The sequence below is a fragment of the Elgaria multicarinata genome, chromosome 17 (assembly GCF_023053635.1).
Source record: "Elgaria multicarinata webbii isolate HBS135686 ecotype San Diego chromosome 17, rElgMul1.1.pri, whole genome shotgun sequence".
NCBI classification, from domain to species: Eukaryota; Metazoa; Chordata; class Lepidosauria; order Squamata; family Anguidae; genus Elgaria; species Elgaria multicarinata.
The window spans coordinates 19212269-19228670 of NC_086187.1; the positions used below are offsets into that span (position 1 = coordinate 19212269).

The 16402-nt window shown below is 45.6% G+C and overlaps 1 protein-coding gene across 3 annotated transcripts in view; it reads left to right on the forward strand.

Moving 5' to 3' along the window:
• EEF2K (eukaryotic elongation factor 2 kinase) overlaps positions 1-16402 on the forward strand; it is a 48596-nt gene that overhangs the window by 15017 nt on the left and 17177 nt on the right. For all 3 annotated transcript variants that reach the window (XM_063143363.1, XM_063143365.1, XM_063143364.1), the window contains exons 4-10: positions 2522-2622; positions 7423-7483; positions 8606-8643; positions 10355-10526; positions 11927-12076; positions 13626-13758; positions 14689-14816. In XM_063143363.1, coding sequence (XP_062999433.1) covers positions 2522-2622; positions 7423-7483; positions 8606-8643; positions 10355-10526; positions 11927-12076; positions 13626-13758; positions 14689-14816 — 783 coding nt within the window. The remainder of the gene's footprint in view (positions 1-2521; positions 2623-7422; positions 7484-8605; positions 8644-10354; positions 10527-11926; positions 12077-13625; positions 13759-14688; positions 14817-16402) is intronic.

Consider the following 16402-nt stretch of genomic DNA (forward strand, 5'->3'; position numbering starts at 1 on the left):
ATTTAGTATTTCACAATGGTATGCAGCTACTCCCAGTCTATTTCTTCTTAAGAACTGTTGACCCCTGGCCAGAAGTTAGACATCTGATAGGGAAAGATTGTGGAGAAGAGGAAAGGAAAAGCAGAAGGAGTGGATGTGTGCAGAAGCACGTACACAGTAAGCCCTGTCCACAGAGCAGGGCCTTTCCAAGACCTTTTGCTGCGTGAGGCGGATAAGGTGCCGCCCGCCCTCATCCCACTCCTACATACAGGAGCTGACTGGACCGACAGTTGGATTTTATTTCCACACCGGCAATGGGGCAGTCACCGCCACCACCACACTGGCAGGCTAGCTTAGGGGGGGGTAAGAGAAGCTGGAGCCATAGCTCCGTCCTCTGACAGTGGAGAATGGTCAGGGAGGCTCAGGAGGAATGGGTTGGGACCTGCCCCCCAGCATCTGCTGCCTGAGGCTCAGGAGGAATGGGTTGGGACCTGCCCCCCAGCATCTGCTGCCTGAGGCAGTTGCCTCACCCTGCCTAAGAGTAGGACCGGCCCTGCCAAAGAGAGTTTTTGGTGTATGAGTGAAGCTGGAATTACTGCAGTCAGGGCAGGGAGTTGTTTTCAACCCTGACAATAAGAGTCCACTCCGGTTTCAGTCAGAACTTGTCAGAACTCTAAAGGAGATCGCTCCTTTAGGCCCAACTCTAAAGCAGATAGCCCCTTCAGAGTTATAACTGGTTATGACTGAAACACGGAGTCCCAGTAATATAAACGTTAACAGACTCCACTTATATATATAATCTAATCTGTCTAGCCAATCTTATCTGCATTATAGTGCTATAATGGTCCCTCCATCCTATCAATAGCTGCAGTTGGTCAGGGACAGGAATCATATCTTTTCTGATATACTTTTTTAAAAAACAAACCATCTTTCTTCAGTGCTTGGAAATAACAAATTAATTAAGCAAACAAAAAAAGTTATTTGTATATAAATGATATCAAACGCACAAACAAATTTAAGGATCAACACCAAAAAGGGTAAAAACATCCTTTAAAAAAACGTTTTTTTTACTTGGCATGATATGATTTAAACCAAAGAGCTTATATTTGCAAATCATGACATTTTCACTAGTCTGTGCAGGTGTATAAATGGGTCAGGGGAAAGGCAGCATAAAAGACTATCAATGGCTACTAGTCATGCTGGCTATATGTTACTTCCGGCATCAGAGGCACTATGAATTTGTATGCCAGTTGCTGGGGAACATGGGCTGGGTGCTGCTGCTGTACTTTTGTAGGTATCTTTTGTAGATCCTGAACAAATTATGTATCAGACTGTATCCGGTATTTGCAATATCAGACGGCAAAGATTTGCATCCGGTTCCCAATACAGTTGTGTCTTTAACAAAACGGCTAACATTTCTTGACTAAATAATAAAATAAGGATCCACTTAAATGAGTCAGGAGTTAAGGGACCTCCCGGGCGAAAGACTAGCTGAGCCAGTGACTGCAAAAACGCTGCAAAAGAAAACAGCTTTGCATTTTTAGTATGTTGGGTCTCTGTTCTCGCCTTAATTATTCTTTGATGTTTATCTGTGCGTTTTTGGGGCCAGAGAAATTGCAAAATGTGCACTCAGGGCGAAGCGACTCAGGATGTGTAGTTGCATGTAATTTTGTGCTAGGTTCTGTTTTGGGCTGTTTTTCTTTGAAATAAATGCTGCTGCAGAAACTGCAAACTGAAGTGGATGATCAGGACAGAGTGTTGTTTTCAATCCTTTCTTCTTTTGTCATTTTCCCACTAAAAATCCCCCCTGCAAGAACTCTCCCCGTACCAGAACTGTGACTTAACCCTTCACCTGCGCAACATATATCCCCTAATATTCACTTCAAATGCAGATCCAGCAACCGTAACTGGACTGTGTAAAGCCTCCCTTTGCAAGGCTTTGGCCCAAAATTACAATGGAAAACGCAACTGCGTGTGATTTCCGATCGCAATCATAAATAACAAAAGGTGCTTCCAGATGAGGCTTTTGGTCTGCAATTGCCCTGCCTCAAATATGGAATCTTACATCATCTTCCATTTGAAGCCCTCCTGTGTTTTCCCATTGCTTCTTCCGCCTTTTTTCTTAACAAAAATAAATCTGTTAAGGGAAGGAGGGGAGACCGAATAGTTGCACGACTAGAAGGATTGGGACAGGACTCTCCAACCTTTTGGGGTTGGTAGACGTGCTAGGAATGTTGAGGAGGTGGTGTGGGCAGTCTCACAAAATGGCTGCCCTGGCCTTGCCTGTTCATAAAATGGCTGCCATGGCGGGCGTGGCCAGTCACAAAACACTCATGTGGAACCCAAATAAAGATGAAGCTGGAAAGCAGGCAGGCATTTGCTTTGCAGCGTGCCATACTCCCAATTAAAAAGAATATTTAATTTAAAAACTAAATAAAAATTAGAAGGGGCAGGGCGGCTGATGGGCACCACGTTGGAGACTCCAGCGCTAGGAACTGCCCTTCTGGTGGTACCCTAACTTAAATAGTTTCAACTTCCACAGGAAGCCTGGAAGCACGCCATCGAGAAAGCTAAGCATATGCCTGATCCCTGGGCGGAATTTCACCTGGAGGAGATTGAAACAGAAAACGCTATGCGGTACAGGTCTGTAGACATTTCTGCATCCAACGATGACATTAAGTGTATGCCCCGGGGCTTTATGGGTAGGTGTCAGGAGGCTTTGCTTCTTTTCACACAGTCCATGCAAGACAGGACAGTGCCTCTGGGGACTTGAGACAAACATTCAGGTCCTTCCCACGTTTAGTAAGAATTAAGTTTAGTGGCATCATAAGTGGGGTGGAAAAGGTGAACTGGAAGGTATAAGTGTTGCTGCTGAGGTTGATGGATGTACAAATTGATTTAGCGAAATGGGTGATAGCCACGTTGCCCATTTTAATCAGCGGCTTTATTTATAACTTTTGCATTTATGCTCTGAAAAGGTTTTTGCTCGCTATCTTCTGCTGTACGCCAAATGTGGTTTCAAATTTTCATGGCAAGTTTTCAAAAATGTATTGATTTGAAGTATTTATGGTTGCCTTTTAGGGCTGTGTCCTCACAAAGAGATATCTTAAAACCACAGCGGCTTTAGTAAACATACTGAATCTTATATAATAATACAGTTGTGTAAGTCTCATTACTTGAGATCCACCAGAGCGATTTTGCTCGTTTTTGTTTTGAATTGAAGCCTTGAACTGTGTAGATGTGCAGAAAATTTTGAATGTTCGAAAAAGTTCAAAGCTGTGGTTTTAACAGCAATTAATTTCCTCCGTACCAAACAGGCAAGGCAGCCCCTCTGCCAGTGAGACGATGGACAGCCCTGCTTGGCCAATCAGTGTGGTGTGAAGGCGGGTCAGCCACACGGTTAGGCTGTCGCTGCCAGCGGGGAGGAGACAGAGGCAGCCAATCCAGGTGCACGGGGGAGGGGGAGGGTCTGCGCCATATGCAAATTTCAGAAGGGGGATTCACTATCCATGAGACACATTGGCATTATTCATGAGCCCCTGTGTTGTGAGGGGATTGAGGGGTAAAAAAGCGGGAATAGAGCATAATTACTAAAGCCTATGGCAACATAGGCTTTCACTAGCACATTGAGAAGAAGTTCTGAAATGCAAAGCTAATTAAGGCCTAAGTTAAAGACAGATAATGAATGAGAGACTAGCTCTGGTGCTGCTAGAAATGGTTAAAGACAACAGCGAACAGGAACGTCTTCAAGGTTCACTTGAATGCATTCCACACTTTTGGGCCCACCACTACCAAGACCCTATTTCTTAATGATGGGCACTCAAGAAGGATTCCCAAGGCAGATCTTAACATATGGTCAGGAGTGTATAGGTGAACACGATCCTTCAAATAAAATGGTCCCAAGCCACTTAGGGCATTAAAGGTTAAGACCAGCATCTTGAAATATCTTTATTTTACCATCAATGGAGTCTGGTGGCTCCAATTTCAGTGGGGCAGTAAATCCATTCTGGGTTTGAGTCAAAACATTAAAGGAGCTATTTGTGGTGCTGAACCCTAGCCCCCCCCCCCCAAAGTCCAGCACCTTGAAAAAGCTCCTTTAGAGTTCTGGCTGGTCTGAACCTCCGTTAAAGCGCAGTCCTAAGGGATTGATGTTCGATAGACAAGAGAGCTTTGAGTTCAGAGCCCTCTGTTTGTCCAAAGCCCTGAAGGGAGTAGGTTTCTACAACCTCCCTTTCCTCTGTTTTAAAAACATTTCAGCTATACAGGCCTCTCAGTCCGTTTAGCTGATTTACCAGGCAGTGGGCGGAGACAGTGACAGAGAGGCTCTTGGATCGAGCGGATCCAGGCCTCTCCTCCTCCTTCCTGTGCCCGCCCACTGGGACGCCCCCTTTTAAAGCTCCCCGGCCTCTGCTGAGGACACTATTGCATCTGCAGAAGAGAAGCCGCTGCAGTGCTATCAAAGGTGGCTGCAAGAGGTGGGGCAGGGTGGGGGATAGAAAAACCAGTGCTTAGGTGCCCCCCCCCCGAGTTCGTAGCTGTGTCTATGGCCTTGTGGGGGCAAGGAATCCATCCCATCCTATGGCTCCTGAGAGAAGCCATAGGATTGCTCTGTTAATCCAGTTGTCCATATTTATTTATTTATTGCATCTATATCCCGCCTTTTCCCCTCTAAGGAACCCAAGGCGGCGTACATAATCCTCCTCCTCTCCATTTTATCCTCACAACAACAAGCCTGTGAGGTAGGTTAGGCTGAGTCAGTGACCGGCCCAAAGTCACCCAGTGAACTTCATGGCCGAGTGGGGACTAGAACCCGGATCTCCCGACTCCCAGTCCAACACTCTAGCCACTACACCACATTGCCTCTCTATTTAATACATGCCTCCCACTTTTCTCTCTTGTGTAAACATCTCTCCCACTTACCTTGACTTTTTTTTAATTCTCCAAATAGGTTTTTTTTAAATTATTGGGATGATAAACGAGCTTATCTGGAATTACTCTAATAAGGAAGAAAATGCTTTGGAAATACTTCCATCCAAAGCTATTAATAGTTTAGGCTCTTGGTAACACGCTGTGCTGTTTTTAAAAATAGCGTTTTCTCTCTGTCGAGAGTACATGCTCCTCTGCTAAGCATGACCAGAATGTAAACCTCTCTAAAGGACCAGTGTAGCAGAGGCAGCAGACGTGCTGAGAGTCGATCTGACCTCGGACCTGTGTACAATCCCGCTGTGCAGACACGCGCGTCCCTCATCAGGACATGCCGTACACAAATGTGAAGTCTGCGTTCAGCGTAAAATTTGACGGACTGGTCTTTCTGCTTTATATACAATCATGTACTTGTATTTAACCATAGGCAATTACACTAAAACCCAGATAAGAGAAACGAGTTAAGCTAGACATTAACTCTTCCCTTTCTGCTTTATAATACCTCAGGATTACAAAATAATGTATTTTTTTCCTGCCGAGAGTTTGCTTTGAGCATGAAAAAGCCACTGTGGACTAGCAGCATAGGTAGCTGCTTTATACTACATTGGACCGTTGGTCTATTTAGCCCTATATTGTTTACACTGACTAGCAACAGCTCTCCCAGGAGTTTTTCCCAACCCTTGGAGCGTGTTCAGAGGAGGGCAACGAGGATGATCAGGGGTCTGGAAACAACGCCCTATGAAGAGAGACTGAAAGAACTGGACAGGTTTAGCCTGGAGAAGAGAAGATTGAGGGGAGACATGATAGCACTCTTCAAATACTTGAAAGGTTGTCACACAGAGGAGGGCCAGGATCTCTCCTCAATCCTCCCAGAGTGCAGGACATGGAATTACAGGCTCAAGTTAAAGGAAGACAGATTCCGGCTGGACATCAGGAAAAACTTCCTGACTGTTAGAGCGGTACGACAATGGAACCAATTATCTAGGGAGTTTGTGGCATCTCCCACCCTAGAGGCATTCAAAAGGCAGCTGGACAAGCATCTGTCAGGGATGCTTTAGGGTGGATTCCTGCATTGAGCAGGGGGTTGGACTCGATGGCCTTGTAGGCCCCTTCCAACTCTACTATACTATGTTTCTATGATCCCTGGAGATATCAGCTATTGCAGCTGGGATCCTCTGCATGCAAAGCAAAGCTCTACTGCTTGAGCTACGCCCCTTCTACATTACTTCAGGTACAGTGGACCAGTGTAGTCAGGGGAAGAGGAACCTATTTAACAATTTCCTTGGTAGATGTTTGTTTGTCCAAAATCACACACATCCCCTGCTGCTCGTCTTAGAGCTTTACTGCACCAGGCATCTATTGTGCGCTTGTGATTTTTTACTCACAGTTGTTTACAGGTTCCTTAAATGACACAGTGATCTTCCAGTTTCACTTGTGCTTCTTAAGAGCACTTTTCTGGGGGTGTTTTAGAGCGGGGGAAATGGAGTATTATTTCTGAAATCTAAATAAAATGTATTTTCCTACTTGTGTAATTGTGGTATTCTGCTATAGCACAGTGCCACCTAGGGGTTACATAGCAGAAAAGCAGGAAAGGAGAAGCTCTTTGTGTAAAACTCGGATCTCAATTCTGTGACGAAAGCTGAAAGTAAATGCAGTGGATTAACAGCCTTGTGTAGAAAGCTCTTTGTAAACCAAAATTGGGCAATTTCAGGAATCTGGGAGCTATTTTCATCCCATCCCACCCTGGACTGCAGTCTGCAAGGTGACCCGATTTTTAAAAATTGTATCCATTGTTAGTATGGCGCACCAAAAGGGTCAAATTTAGCTTACTTACATCTGCTTTTCATGATAAACAACAACAAAAACTAGTCACAAGAGTATATGGGAAAGTGCAGTTCTGCCATAAAGCAGAGAACTTCCCCAAATTTCTCACTCTCAGTACACAACTGCGTGTACTGGGGAATGACACATGGGCATTGTAGTTCAGGACTGCACATAAGTCAGACTCAGCCAGGCCTCTGCTCAGCACATCTGCTGCCTTATTTGGGTTTTTTTTTTTTTTTTGCTCTGCTGCCCCCTTTTAAAGGTTCCCATTGTAGTTGTGCTTAGCAGAGGAGCATGTATATTCGAGAGAAAGGAAAAGCTATTTCAAAACAGCACGGCGTGTACGCACCCAGCCCTTAGGCGCATGCAATCCTGCAAGGGTTGTATGGGTAGAATTTGTGCTGCTGCTGAGCCCTTGCCACCATTTTGCGGATGATTTTTATCAATCTAGCAACGCTACTCAACTTGTAGCTACCTGCATCTGTTTTGTTTTCAAGATAAAAGGAAACACTTAGGGAGGGAGGAATTAACCCTTTCTCCCATGTTGTTTTTCTAGTGAAAATTGCCCCGTTCTCCAAACTCCTATTTGCCTTGCAGCGGGAAACATGAATGGAACCATACAGTACCAGCATGGTGAGGTTTTTTCCCCCCTTTGTGCATTTTAATGATCAAACCTGTTTTGTTTTTATTTGGCAGATACAACGCTGTGACTGGGGAGTGGGTCGAAGACGAGGTTCTGATCAAAATGGCTTCACAGGTGAAAACAGCCTCATTGTTATCTCTGCTATTTACAGCATATTCTTTTTCACGGTTTATATTTTTTCCATAATGTTATTGTATCCTGCCCTTTCTCAATGGAGCTCAAGGCGGGGTACTTGGTATTCTTTGCAGCGGAGGCCAGTGGCTCTGATTTTGTTGGGGCTGCGAATCCATTCTGTGTTTCATTCAGAACCAGCCAAAACTCTAAAAGGAGATATCCAAGGTGCTGAATTCCCCCCCCCCCTTTTAGAGTTCAAGCTGGTTCTGATGGAAACCCAGAATGGATTCGCAGCCCCAACAAAATCAAGAGGCAACAGCCTCCACTAACTCTATCCTATTCAGCTTCACAACAACCCTGCAAAGTAAGTTAGGTTGAGAGCTGGGGACTGGCCCAAGGTCACCAAATGGAGTGGGGAAACAATGGGGCAGGGAAAAGAAATTAAAACTGTCTCAAGTAGATTTTCAGGGAAGAATTGGTCAAGGGAAGCACATTCTTTTCCTCTCAGCAAGAGCTTCTCTACATTAAGCAAAATTAAGCCCTTACCAGGCTTTCTCCTTTCGGATTTATGATGGGCTCCTTTAGATGGTGAACCTGTGATTTGGAATTGAAAACTTCCCTTCTCGGCAATGAAACATTGCCATCTAGTGGCTGTATTATAGCTCAACGCCGGCATTACACACTGCCGAAATGGCGCCATTAACTTTTATTTCAGGTTATCTTCGATCTTTTCAAAAGCGAGATAAAGGGGGAAAGCGCGGGAGACGTCCTGGAGGTTGACAATGTTGCGTAAAGGACCCATGAGTGGCTAATCACAAGAGTGCTAAAAAAGCCTTGTGTAGAAATGCTCTAATTCTAGCCTGCAAATGCTCCTCTCCACTCCGTGTCCATGTTTGCCTTTCAATAGAAAAAAACCCCACAGAGTCACCTCTGTGTTTTTCTCCAGTAATGTGTCTTTCCAATACTGTTTTTCTTTTGGCAGCCATGATGATTCACTGTGTTCTGAAAAGGATACATGCAATTCCCTAGAATTTATTTCAATGTAACTTTTTGTAGAACACGCACGGTTTTTCGGTTATAAATATTGTTCTGATGAGTGATCATCTTTGTATTGCTTTCCAGCCGTTTGGTCGCGGAGCGATGCGGGAATGCTTCCGAACGTAAGTCTACCACCGCTTGAAAGTTTGGTTATTTTGGTTGTTGCAGAAAGGAGGGGGAATCCTTTTCCTTTTGTCCTGGGAGCTCAGTCAATTTTAATGCAACATCACACTTTGGGTGTTAAAGAAACAGTACGAGCAGAGTAACAGGTACTTCATGCAACAGGGGAAATCGCTAAAATGCCCTACTGAGCCAGGGCATTATTTCACACATTGCAAAATCCCTGCATGGAAGTAACCATTCTGAAAGGTTTGAAATGCCTCTCCTAAGGTTTAGTTACTGGCAGTAAGAGCTTTAAGCTAAACCATGCTGGTAAAAAGAGGTTCAACTCCTCTGGGCCAAAAGTGTTCTGGATTAAGTAATCAGAATAAAGACATACACCCCTGCTTCCAATTTTTACCATGACAACCTCTCTGCCTTTGCTATAAAACGTTCATCTCAAGCCCAATCTTCTGCAGGTATACTCAGAAGTAACCCCACTGGGGTTACTCCCGAGTAAATTATACCAATTTGTTGTTGTTGTTTTTAGCATAACAGATCAGGACATTAATTGGGGGCCAGTGTGTGAAACCAGTGTGTGGATTTGTCTGTGAAAGAACTTGTGAGCTTAGTTGTGGTACTATAAATACCTGGGCTGAACATACCCTCAGAGGTATCCCTGTCCATTCATTATTAGCATGTGCCCTTACGAGCACATTAGTAATTATTAGTACAGGTGGTCTGCTACTAATGGGTTGGGTTCTGTTTATTTTGTTTATTATGTTTTACTTGTGCTTTTAAATTGATTTTCTATTGTTACTGTTTGAATCTGGGTTTTATTTTGATCTTGGTTTTAGTTATTGGCAGCTGTCATGAGTGTCATTTTTTGGTGGAAAGGCTGGATATCAATCATAGAATCATAGAATAGCAGAGTTGGAAGGGGCCTACAAGGCCATCGAGTTCAACCCCCTGCTCAATGCAGGAATCCACCCTAAAGCATCCCTGACAGATGGTTGTCCAGCTGCCTCTTGAAGGCCTCTAGTGTGGGAGAGCCCACAACCTCCCTAGGTAACTGATTCCATTGTCGTACTGCTCTAACAGTCAGGAAGTTTTTCCTGATGTCCAGCTGGAATCTGGCTTCCTTTAACTTGAGCCCGTTATTCCGTGTCCTGCCAATCAAACCAATAAATAAGGGCGTGATCCTATGCAAAGTGGGAGGGGTTTGGAACCTTGCTTCCCCAGCTCCTCCCCCTCCCACAGAACCACCCTCTTCCCCTCCTCTCCGAGGGCGCCTTTGCGACCACTGAGAGGGCGTTGTTGTGGCTGTTTCCACACTGGCCATGAAGGGGAATGGGGGTTGGACTCCGAGGTTGGAGAGCTGTCTCCAGCCTCGGATCCAAGGATCCAAACTATCCTATGCCTGCCCCCCAGATTCTGTTTAAGGGGCCATAGGATTACTCTCTAAATGCCTTCCCATTTAAGCCACTAGTTTGCACCTGGCTCTAGACTCCTTCTAGCATTCTATTAAAAAAATGTATATCACAAGCTTGAAGTCTGCCCACCACTGTTATACAGCAGTCCGCACAGCCTAAAGAGCGGTGATGACATCAAAAACTGCTCAGCACACAATAATTTCTCATTGAGGAGTCTCCCTTGCGCTTCCCTGCTCCCAGGCCATCCTATTTTCAGAGAACATTGAGTTCAATCTCTACATCCTTTTTCTTCCCCTTGCAGGAAAAAGCTGTCCAATTTTTTGCACACTCAGAACTGGAAAGGTGCCTTTAACTACGTGGCCAAGCGATACATAGAAACGGTCAACAGGGATGTGTACTTTGAGGACGTGCGGCTCCAAATGGAGGCCAAGCTGTGGGGAGAAGAGTATAACAGGCACAAGCCCCCCAAACAGGTAAATCCATGGACAGCTTAATGGGAGTTCAACGATTTGCAGAGATGTCTAAATTCAGGAATTTGTGTGGTTTGTTAAACTCTGGTTTGAGAACAAGTCAATATCTGAAACTACTGTTCGATCCTGTCTTGTTATCACAAAGTGTAGTTTAATCAAATCACAGTTTGCTGAGTATGGATGGCACAAGGAACTGTGGCTTGTTTAAAATGAGAAGCAAAAATTTCTGATTTCCTGGAGGGCACAAAAGGAGAGGAGAGGGATGAATTTGAGTCTGAGGCTTGCTGTGTCTCATTCATGCAGCAAGAAACTACAGTTTTCTATTTTGAACTGGGCCTATATGTATATTCAGTTAAAACCATGGGTCACAATCCATCAGAATTTCTCCTGCACGTACCCCAGTGAAGCAGGCCTGTAGCTGAAAATTTTGTGAGGCTTAAGGGTACAACAAAGGGAATCAATTTAGAACATCCAGCACCTAAACACAGGTGGCAGAATTCATTTGAAATTATTTAATTATATTTGACATTAGCAAAATACAGTTCAGTTTGATGAAGGGCCTACTACTTATCAATTGTACAGCACCAAGTACATTGTTGATGCTATATAAATCATCATCATCATTATCCCGGGGTATTTTCCCTCCATTAACAGGAGCAATGGGAAGTGTGAGAAGGTTTACTTCTTAGGGCCAAATTAGAAGGATACATGTCTACTTTTGCCTCTTCCTGTGCAGTTGTGCAAAATCATGCTTGAACCAGTTTCCATATTATGCAGCGTCACCAAATTCTGCAAAATTCGGCCCATGTTTGTGTGAATTGCTCAGACATTTGCACACACTCTAGAACTTTTCCCCTCCCTCTCCCAGAATGTACAAAATTCTCAGGGAAAAAAATCTACAATATGGCTCAATTTGCTGCAAATCGAGTTGGACGCCGCAGCAGGAACTGAAACAAAATCTGGGGAACCGGGCCTAGGAAAACCCGTTGAACACCCCCCAAACAGAGCACTCTGACACCTCAAGCTTAATTCCATGACTTCTACGTTCCAATTTTGAAGAGAATGGAAGTAACAAAAGAGCAGATGTATGCTCTTTCAAGCTCTATTTTGAAAGGACTTGCACAGGGGATATTCCTGACGGATTGAAAGCAGAGGGTAGTATTGAACCAGCCACAATTTCCCTTTTGTTCTTAAACAGAAACCCGCGTTGTTCTCAGGAGCGCATTCAGTTGTGTCTCACCCGCCTGCCAAAAAGTCTTCAAAGAATCCCAGCTGATTCGCCACCGGCTTAAGGAAACAGATCTCTGTTTATATTACACTTTCTTGGCCAGCGTTTTCCTAATCCACTTCTCCTTTGGCTTGAACGAGGGGCACCATTGATCACAGCTTCCTTCCTTCCCCAGGTGGACATAGTTCAAACCTGCATCATCGAAATGAAGAACAGGCCTGGCCAACCCCTGTTTCACTTGGAACACTACATCGAGGGCAAATACATCAAATACAACTCCAACTCAGGGTTCGTGCGGGACGACAACATTCGCCTCACCCCGCAGGTGAGACTTCCCTGGCGCATCGGGCTGGCAGCTGGATTGGCTGAGCGGACTGGCTTTGGGAATGTCATCCTGAGCTGGCTGTGTCAGCCCAGTGGCCCACAATCATAGAATAGCAGAGTTGGAAGGGGTCTACAAGGCCATCAAGTCCAACCCCCTGCTCAATGCAGGAATCCATCTTAAAGTATCCCTGACAGATGGTTGTCCAGCTGCCTCTTGAATGCCTCTAGTGTGTGAGAGCCCACAACCTCCCTAGGTAACTGGTTCCATTGTCGTACTGCTCTAAGAGTCAGGTAGTTTTTCCTGATGTCCAGCTGGAATCTGGCTTCCTTTCACTTGAGCCCGTTATTCCGTGTCCTGCACTCTGGGAGGATCGAGAAGAGATCCTGGCCCTCCTCTGTGTGACAACCTTTTAAGTATTTGAAGAGTGCTATCATGTCTCCCCTCCATCTTCTCTTCTCCAGGCTAAACATGCCCAGTTCTTTCAGTCTCTCTTCATAGGGCTTTGTTTCCAGACCTCTGATCATCCTCGTTGCCCTCCTCTGAACACGCTCCAGCTTGTCTGCCTGGTTTGGGGCCAGAAGCAGATGCCTGGCCCCAAACCAAGCAGGGGTCAAAGTCCCAGTCAGAAAAAGAGGAACAAGGGTTTAAGCAGCGCCCTCACGCCAGAGACTGAAGAGCGAGCTCTGCGTCCGGAACTTTATAAGGACTGGAGGACAGGGATTGGCCCTGTTGCAGTCAGCTGACTGGGTGTTCAGGCAGGCTGGTACTGCAGGCTAGATGGCGCCCTTGAATCACAGAGCTCCGTCTGTAGGGCTGATGCTACTTCCTGCCTCTGAACTAGAGACCATACCGGGACACTCCTTCAAGCTAGACATATGGGGCTCTCCAATATTTCAACCCTTGGAATTTTGGGGCTGAATTTTCCCAGCTTTCACCTCTCAGATCTAATACGCCTTTAGCTGTTAAGGTTTCCGTAAATTTAGGATAGAAAAATGAGCAGTGCTTGCCATCTGCTGAATTAAGGCAGAAGCTCTTGGTCTCTCACTGTCATTCCAGATATTATATCGCAGCCTTCCCCCCCCACCCCACCCAAACGTGTTGGGCTCCAACTCCCATCATCCCCAACCAGTGTGGCCCATAGAACTTGGTGACCAAATGTTTTGTGTAGGAAGCATTTTCCTGTATGTGGGTGAGCCATGTCATGGCCTCTCATTTGGGGACGGTTGGGTTGTGACTCCATGGCAGAGCGCCTGCTACAGAAGGTCCTAGGTTCAATTCCCGGCATGTCCAGGTAGGGCTGGAACTATTCCTGCCTGAAATCTTGGAAGAGCCATTGCTGCTGGTCACTGTTGACCATACTGGTCTAGATGGACCAATTGCCCGACTCAGTATAAGGCCGCGTCCTATGTTCCTGCGTGAGGAATTGGCTCCCGCAAACAGCTCCCCAAGTGTCTCAATATTTCATTGGCTGCCCTACCGCAGGGGTAACTCCTGAAGCAGGCCTCGGTTGTCTTCTGCTTTGGTTGATGACGTTTACAATTCCCTGCAGGCTTTTAGCCATTTCACATTCGAACGCTCAGGGCACCAACTCATCATTGTCGACATCCAGGGAGTGGGAGACCTTTACACGGACCCTCAGATCCACACGGAGAGTGGCACCGACTTCGGAGACGGCAACCTGGGTAAAACCCGGCCTGGTATTTTGTAGCCCCAGTGGTTCATTATTGAAGTGCTGATAGATTTCATAGAATAGCTGAGTCCAACCCCCTGCTCAATGCAAGAATCACATGAAAGCATTCCTGACAGGTGATTGTCCAGCTACCTCTTGAAGGCCTCTAGTGTGGAAGAGCCCACGACCTCCCTAGGCCATTGCTTCCATTGTCTTACCGTTCTAACATTCAGGAAGTTTTTCCTGATGTCCAGCCAGAATCTGGCTTCCTGTAACTTGAGCCCATGATTCCGTGTCCTATACTCTGGGAGGATCGAGAAGAGATCTTGGCCCTCCTCTGTGTGACAACTTTCAAGTACATAAAGAGTGCTATCAGGTCTCCCCTCAATCTTCTCAAGGCTAAATATGCCCAGTTATTTGGAGTGAGTTGGAGGCAAACTACGCGTTACGCTGCCACTGCCAATAAGGGAGCTGTAATAGCCCCTCCTTCCTTATTTTATTTATTTATTTATTACATTTATATTCCGCCTTTTTTCCTTCCTTAAGGAACCCAAGGCAATGTACAAAATCCTCCTCCTCCTTTCCATTTTATCCTCACAACAACCACCCTGTAAGGTAGGTTGGGCTGAGAGTCTGTGACTGGCCCAAAGTCACCCAGTGAGCTTCCATGGCTGAGTGGGGACTAGAACCCAGATCTCCCGACTCCCAGTCCAACACTCTAGCCACTTACACCACATGTAAATCTTTTCAGTGATGATTGCTCCCTGTGTGCATTCAGAGTTGGGGCGACATTTCGTAGCCTTACATAAGCATGCATTATGCACGGAGTGGCAGTGTTCTAAAACCTTGAAACTGCAGTGCCTGCACAATTTCACGGGGAGGGCTTCGGGCGTTGCGTATTGAAATGGCTTCTTTATGGGCTTCTTTTATACCCCCCCTCCAGGTGTGCGGGGGATGGCCTTGTTTTTCCACTCCCACTCCTGCAACAAGATCTGCCAAAGCATGGGACTGACGCCTTTCGATCTCTCCTCCAAAGAGAAGGACACCTTATTTCGAAATAACAAGCTGCTTGTAAGTGCTTTCTGTAGAGGGCCGTTCGCAACAAAACTCTCTTCAAAGCAAGCAATAACTCACAGGAGTTTGAAAATAAAAGAGTTTGAAAATAACTCTGGCTTGCTTTTCCTGGCGCGGATGCATGAGCCCGTGCGCTTCCCGTAAGGTGTTTCCACCTTCAGGAACTGCACAACACCTGTGCGAGGGCAGGCAAAGCATTGCGAGGAGTCCCGGGATCTCTTGCAGTACTTTGCTGGATCCACAGGCTGTGCAGCTCCTAAAAGTAGAAACACCTCCACGGCAGCGCACTGCTGACGCGGGTGCATGTATCTGGGTCCGGAAAAGTAAGTTACCTGGCGGGCAGGTGCACTGATTAGGAGACAAATGCGTGATTTCTAGGGGATAGCGCAGAAGACATCCTAGCTGTTAATGATGTCGTCTAATGGACTTCTATGAGTGGCCAATCACGGGCATGCTATAAATTGCTTATTTAGAGACATTCTTAATCTAGAGAAGTTGGCAAGTCCAGGAGAGAGAGCTTGACATTAATCCAATTGATGCAAAGCCTAGGCAGGAGGGATGACAGGCAGTAAAAGGCAGAGGTAAAGTTCCCCTCCCCACCCCCTACTTGCTATTTACATTCGTTAAAGACCATCCACGCAGTTTATTTTATTTTATTTTATTTATTACATTTTTATACCGCCCAATAGCCAAAGCTCTCTGGGCGGTTCACAAAAATTAAAACCACAATAAAACAACCAGACAGGTTAAAAGCACAATTACAAAATACAGTACAAAAAGCACAACCAGGATAAAACCACACAGCAAAATTGATATAAGATTAAAATACAGAGTTAAAACAGTAAGATTTAAGTTAAAATTAAGTGTTAAAATATTGAGAGAATAAAAAGATTCAGAAAACTCTAATTGGACAAATAAAGTTGCGTCTAGTTTGGCTCTTAAGGTCCATTTCGGATGTTAGCTGTTATTGTACTTCTTCCCTGAAATGTATGGGGGTGCTACGTCTAGGTTGACTGAGGGATCCCAAGGGATCCACTCTGAAGCAGCAGCACTTAATAGAAGAGAGAGTCAAGAGTCAAGTACAATAAAGCAGAGTCTAAGTTTGGTAAGGTCAGACCAAGCAGGTCTGGACAGTCCATTGCTGGCTGGAGTTCACTCAGGAAGAGCTGTTGTCTCAGCAACATGCAGAGGGCTTCTGAGGCTTTATGATCTAGGCTTGCTGTTAACCACACCCTCTCTGAGGAGCTCTGTTTCTCTCTAAAAGGGCCATTGCCTGATTCCACAGCTGTTGGCTCCTCTAGCATGGGCGTGGTGAAGACTGCATCAAGGGTGGCCTCTTGAGTCCAAAGAATCCAGTAAAGCCGCTTGCTGTGGCCTGCAAGATTCTGGGGTAACAGATGATGGCTCACTGAATGATGCCTCCTCCATCTTGGAGTCCTTCTCTGAGCCTGAAGGAGGATCAAGGCCAGAGGATAAGACAGGGAAACCATTGGAGACAGGATAGCTCTTAGGAATACATCAAACCATCCATGCCTGGAACACGTCACTGGGTAGCGGTTTATGTCTTCAAATGCAGTGAAGAG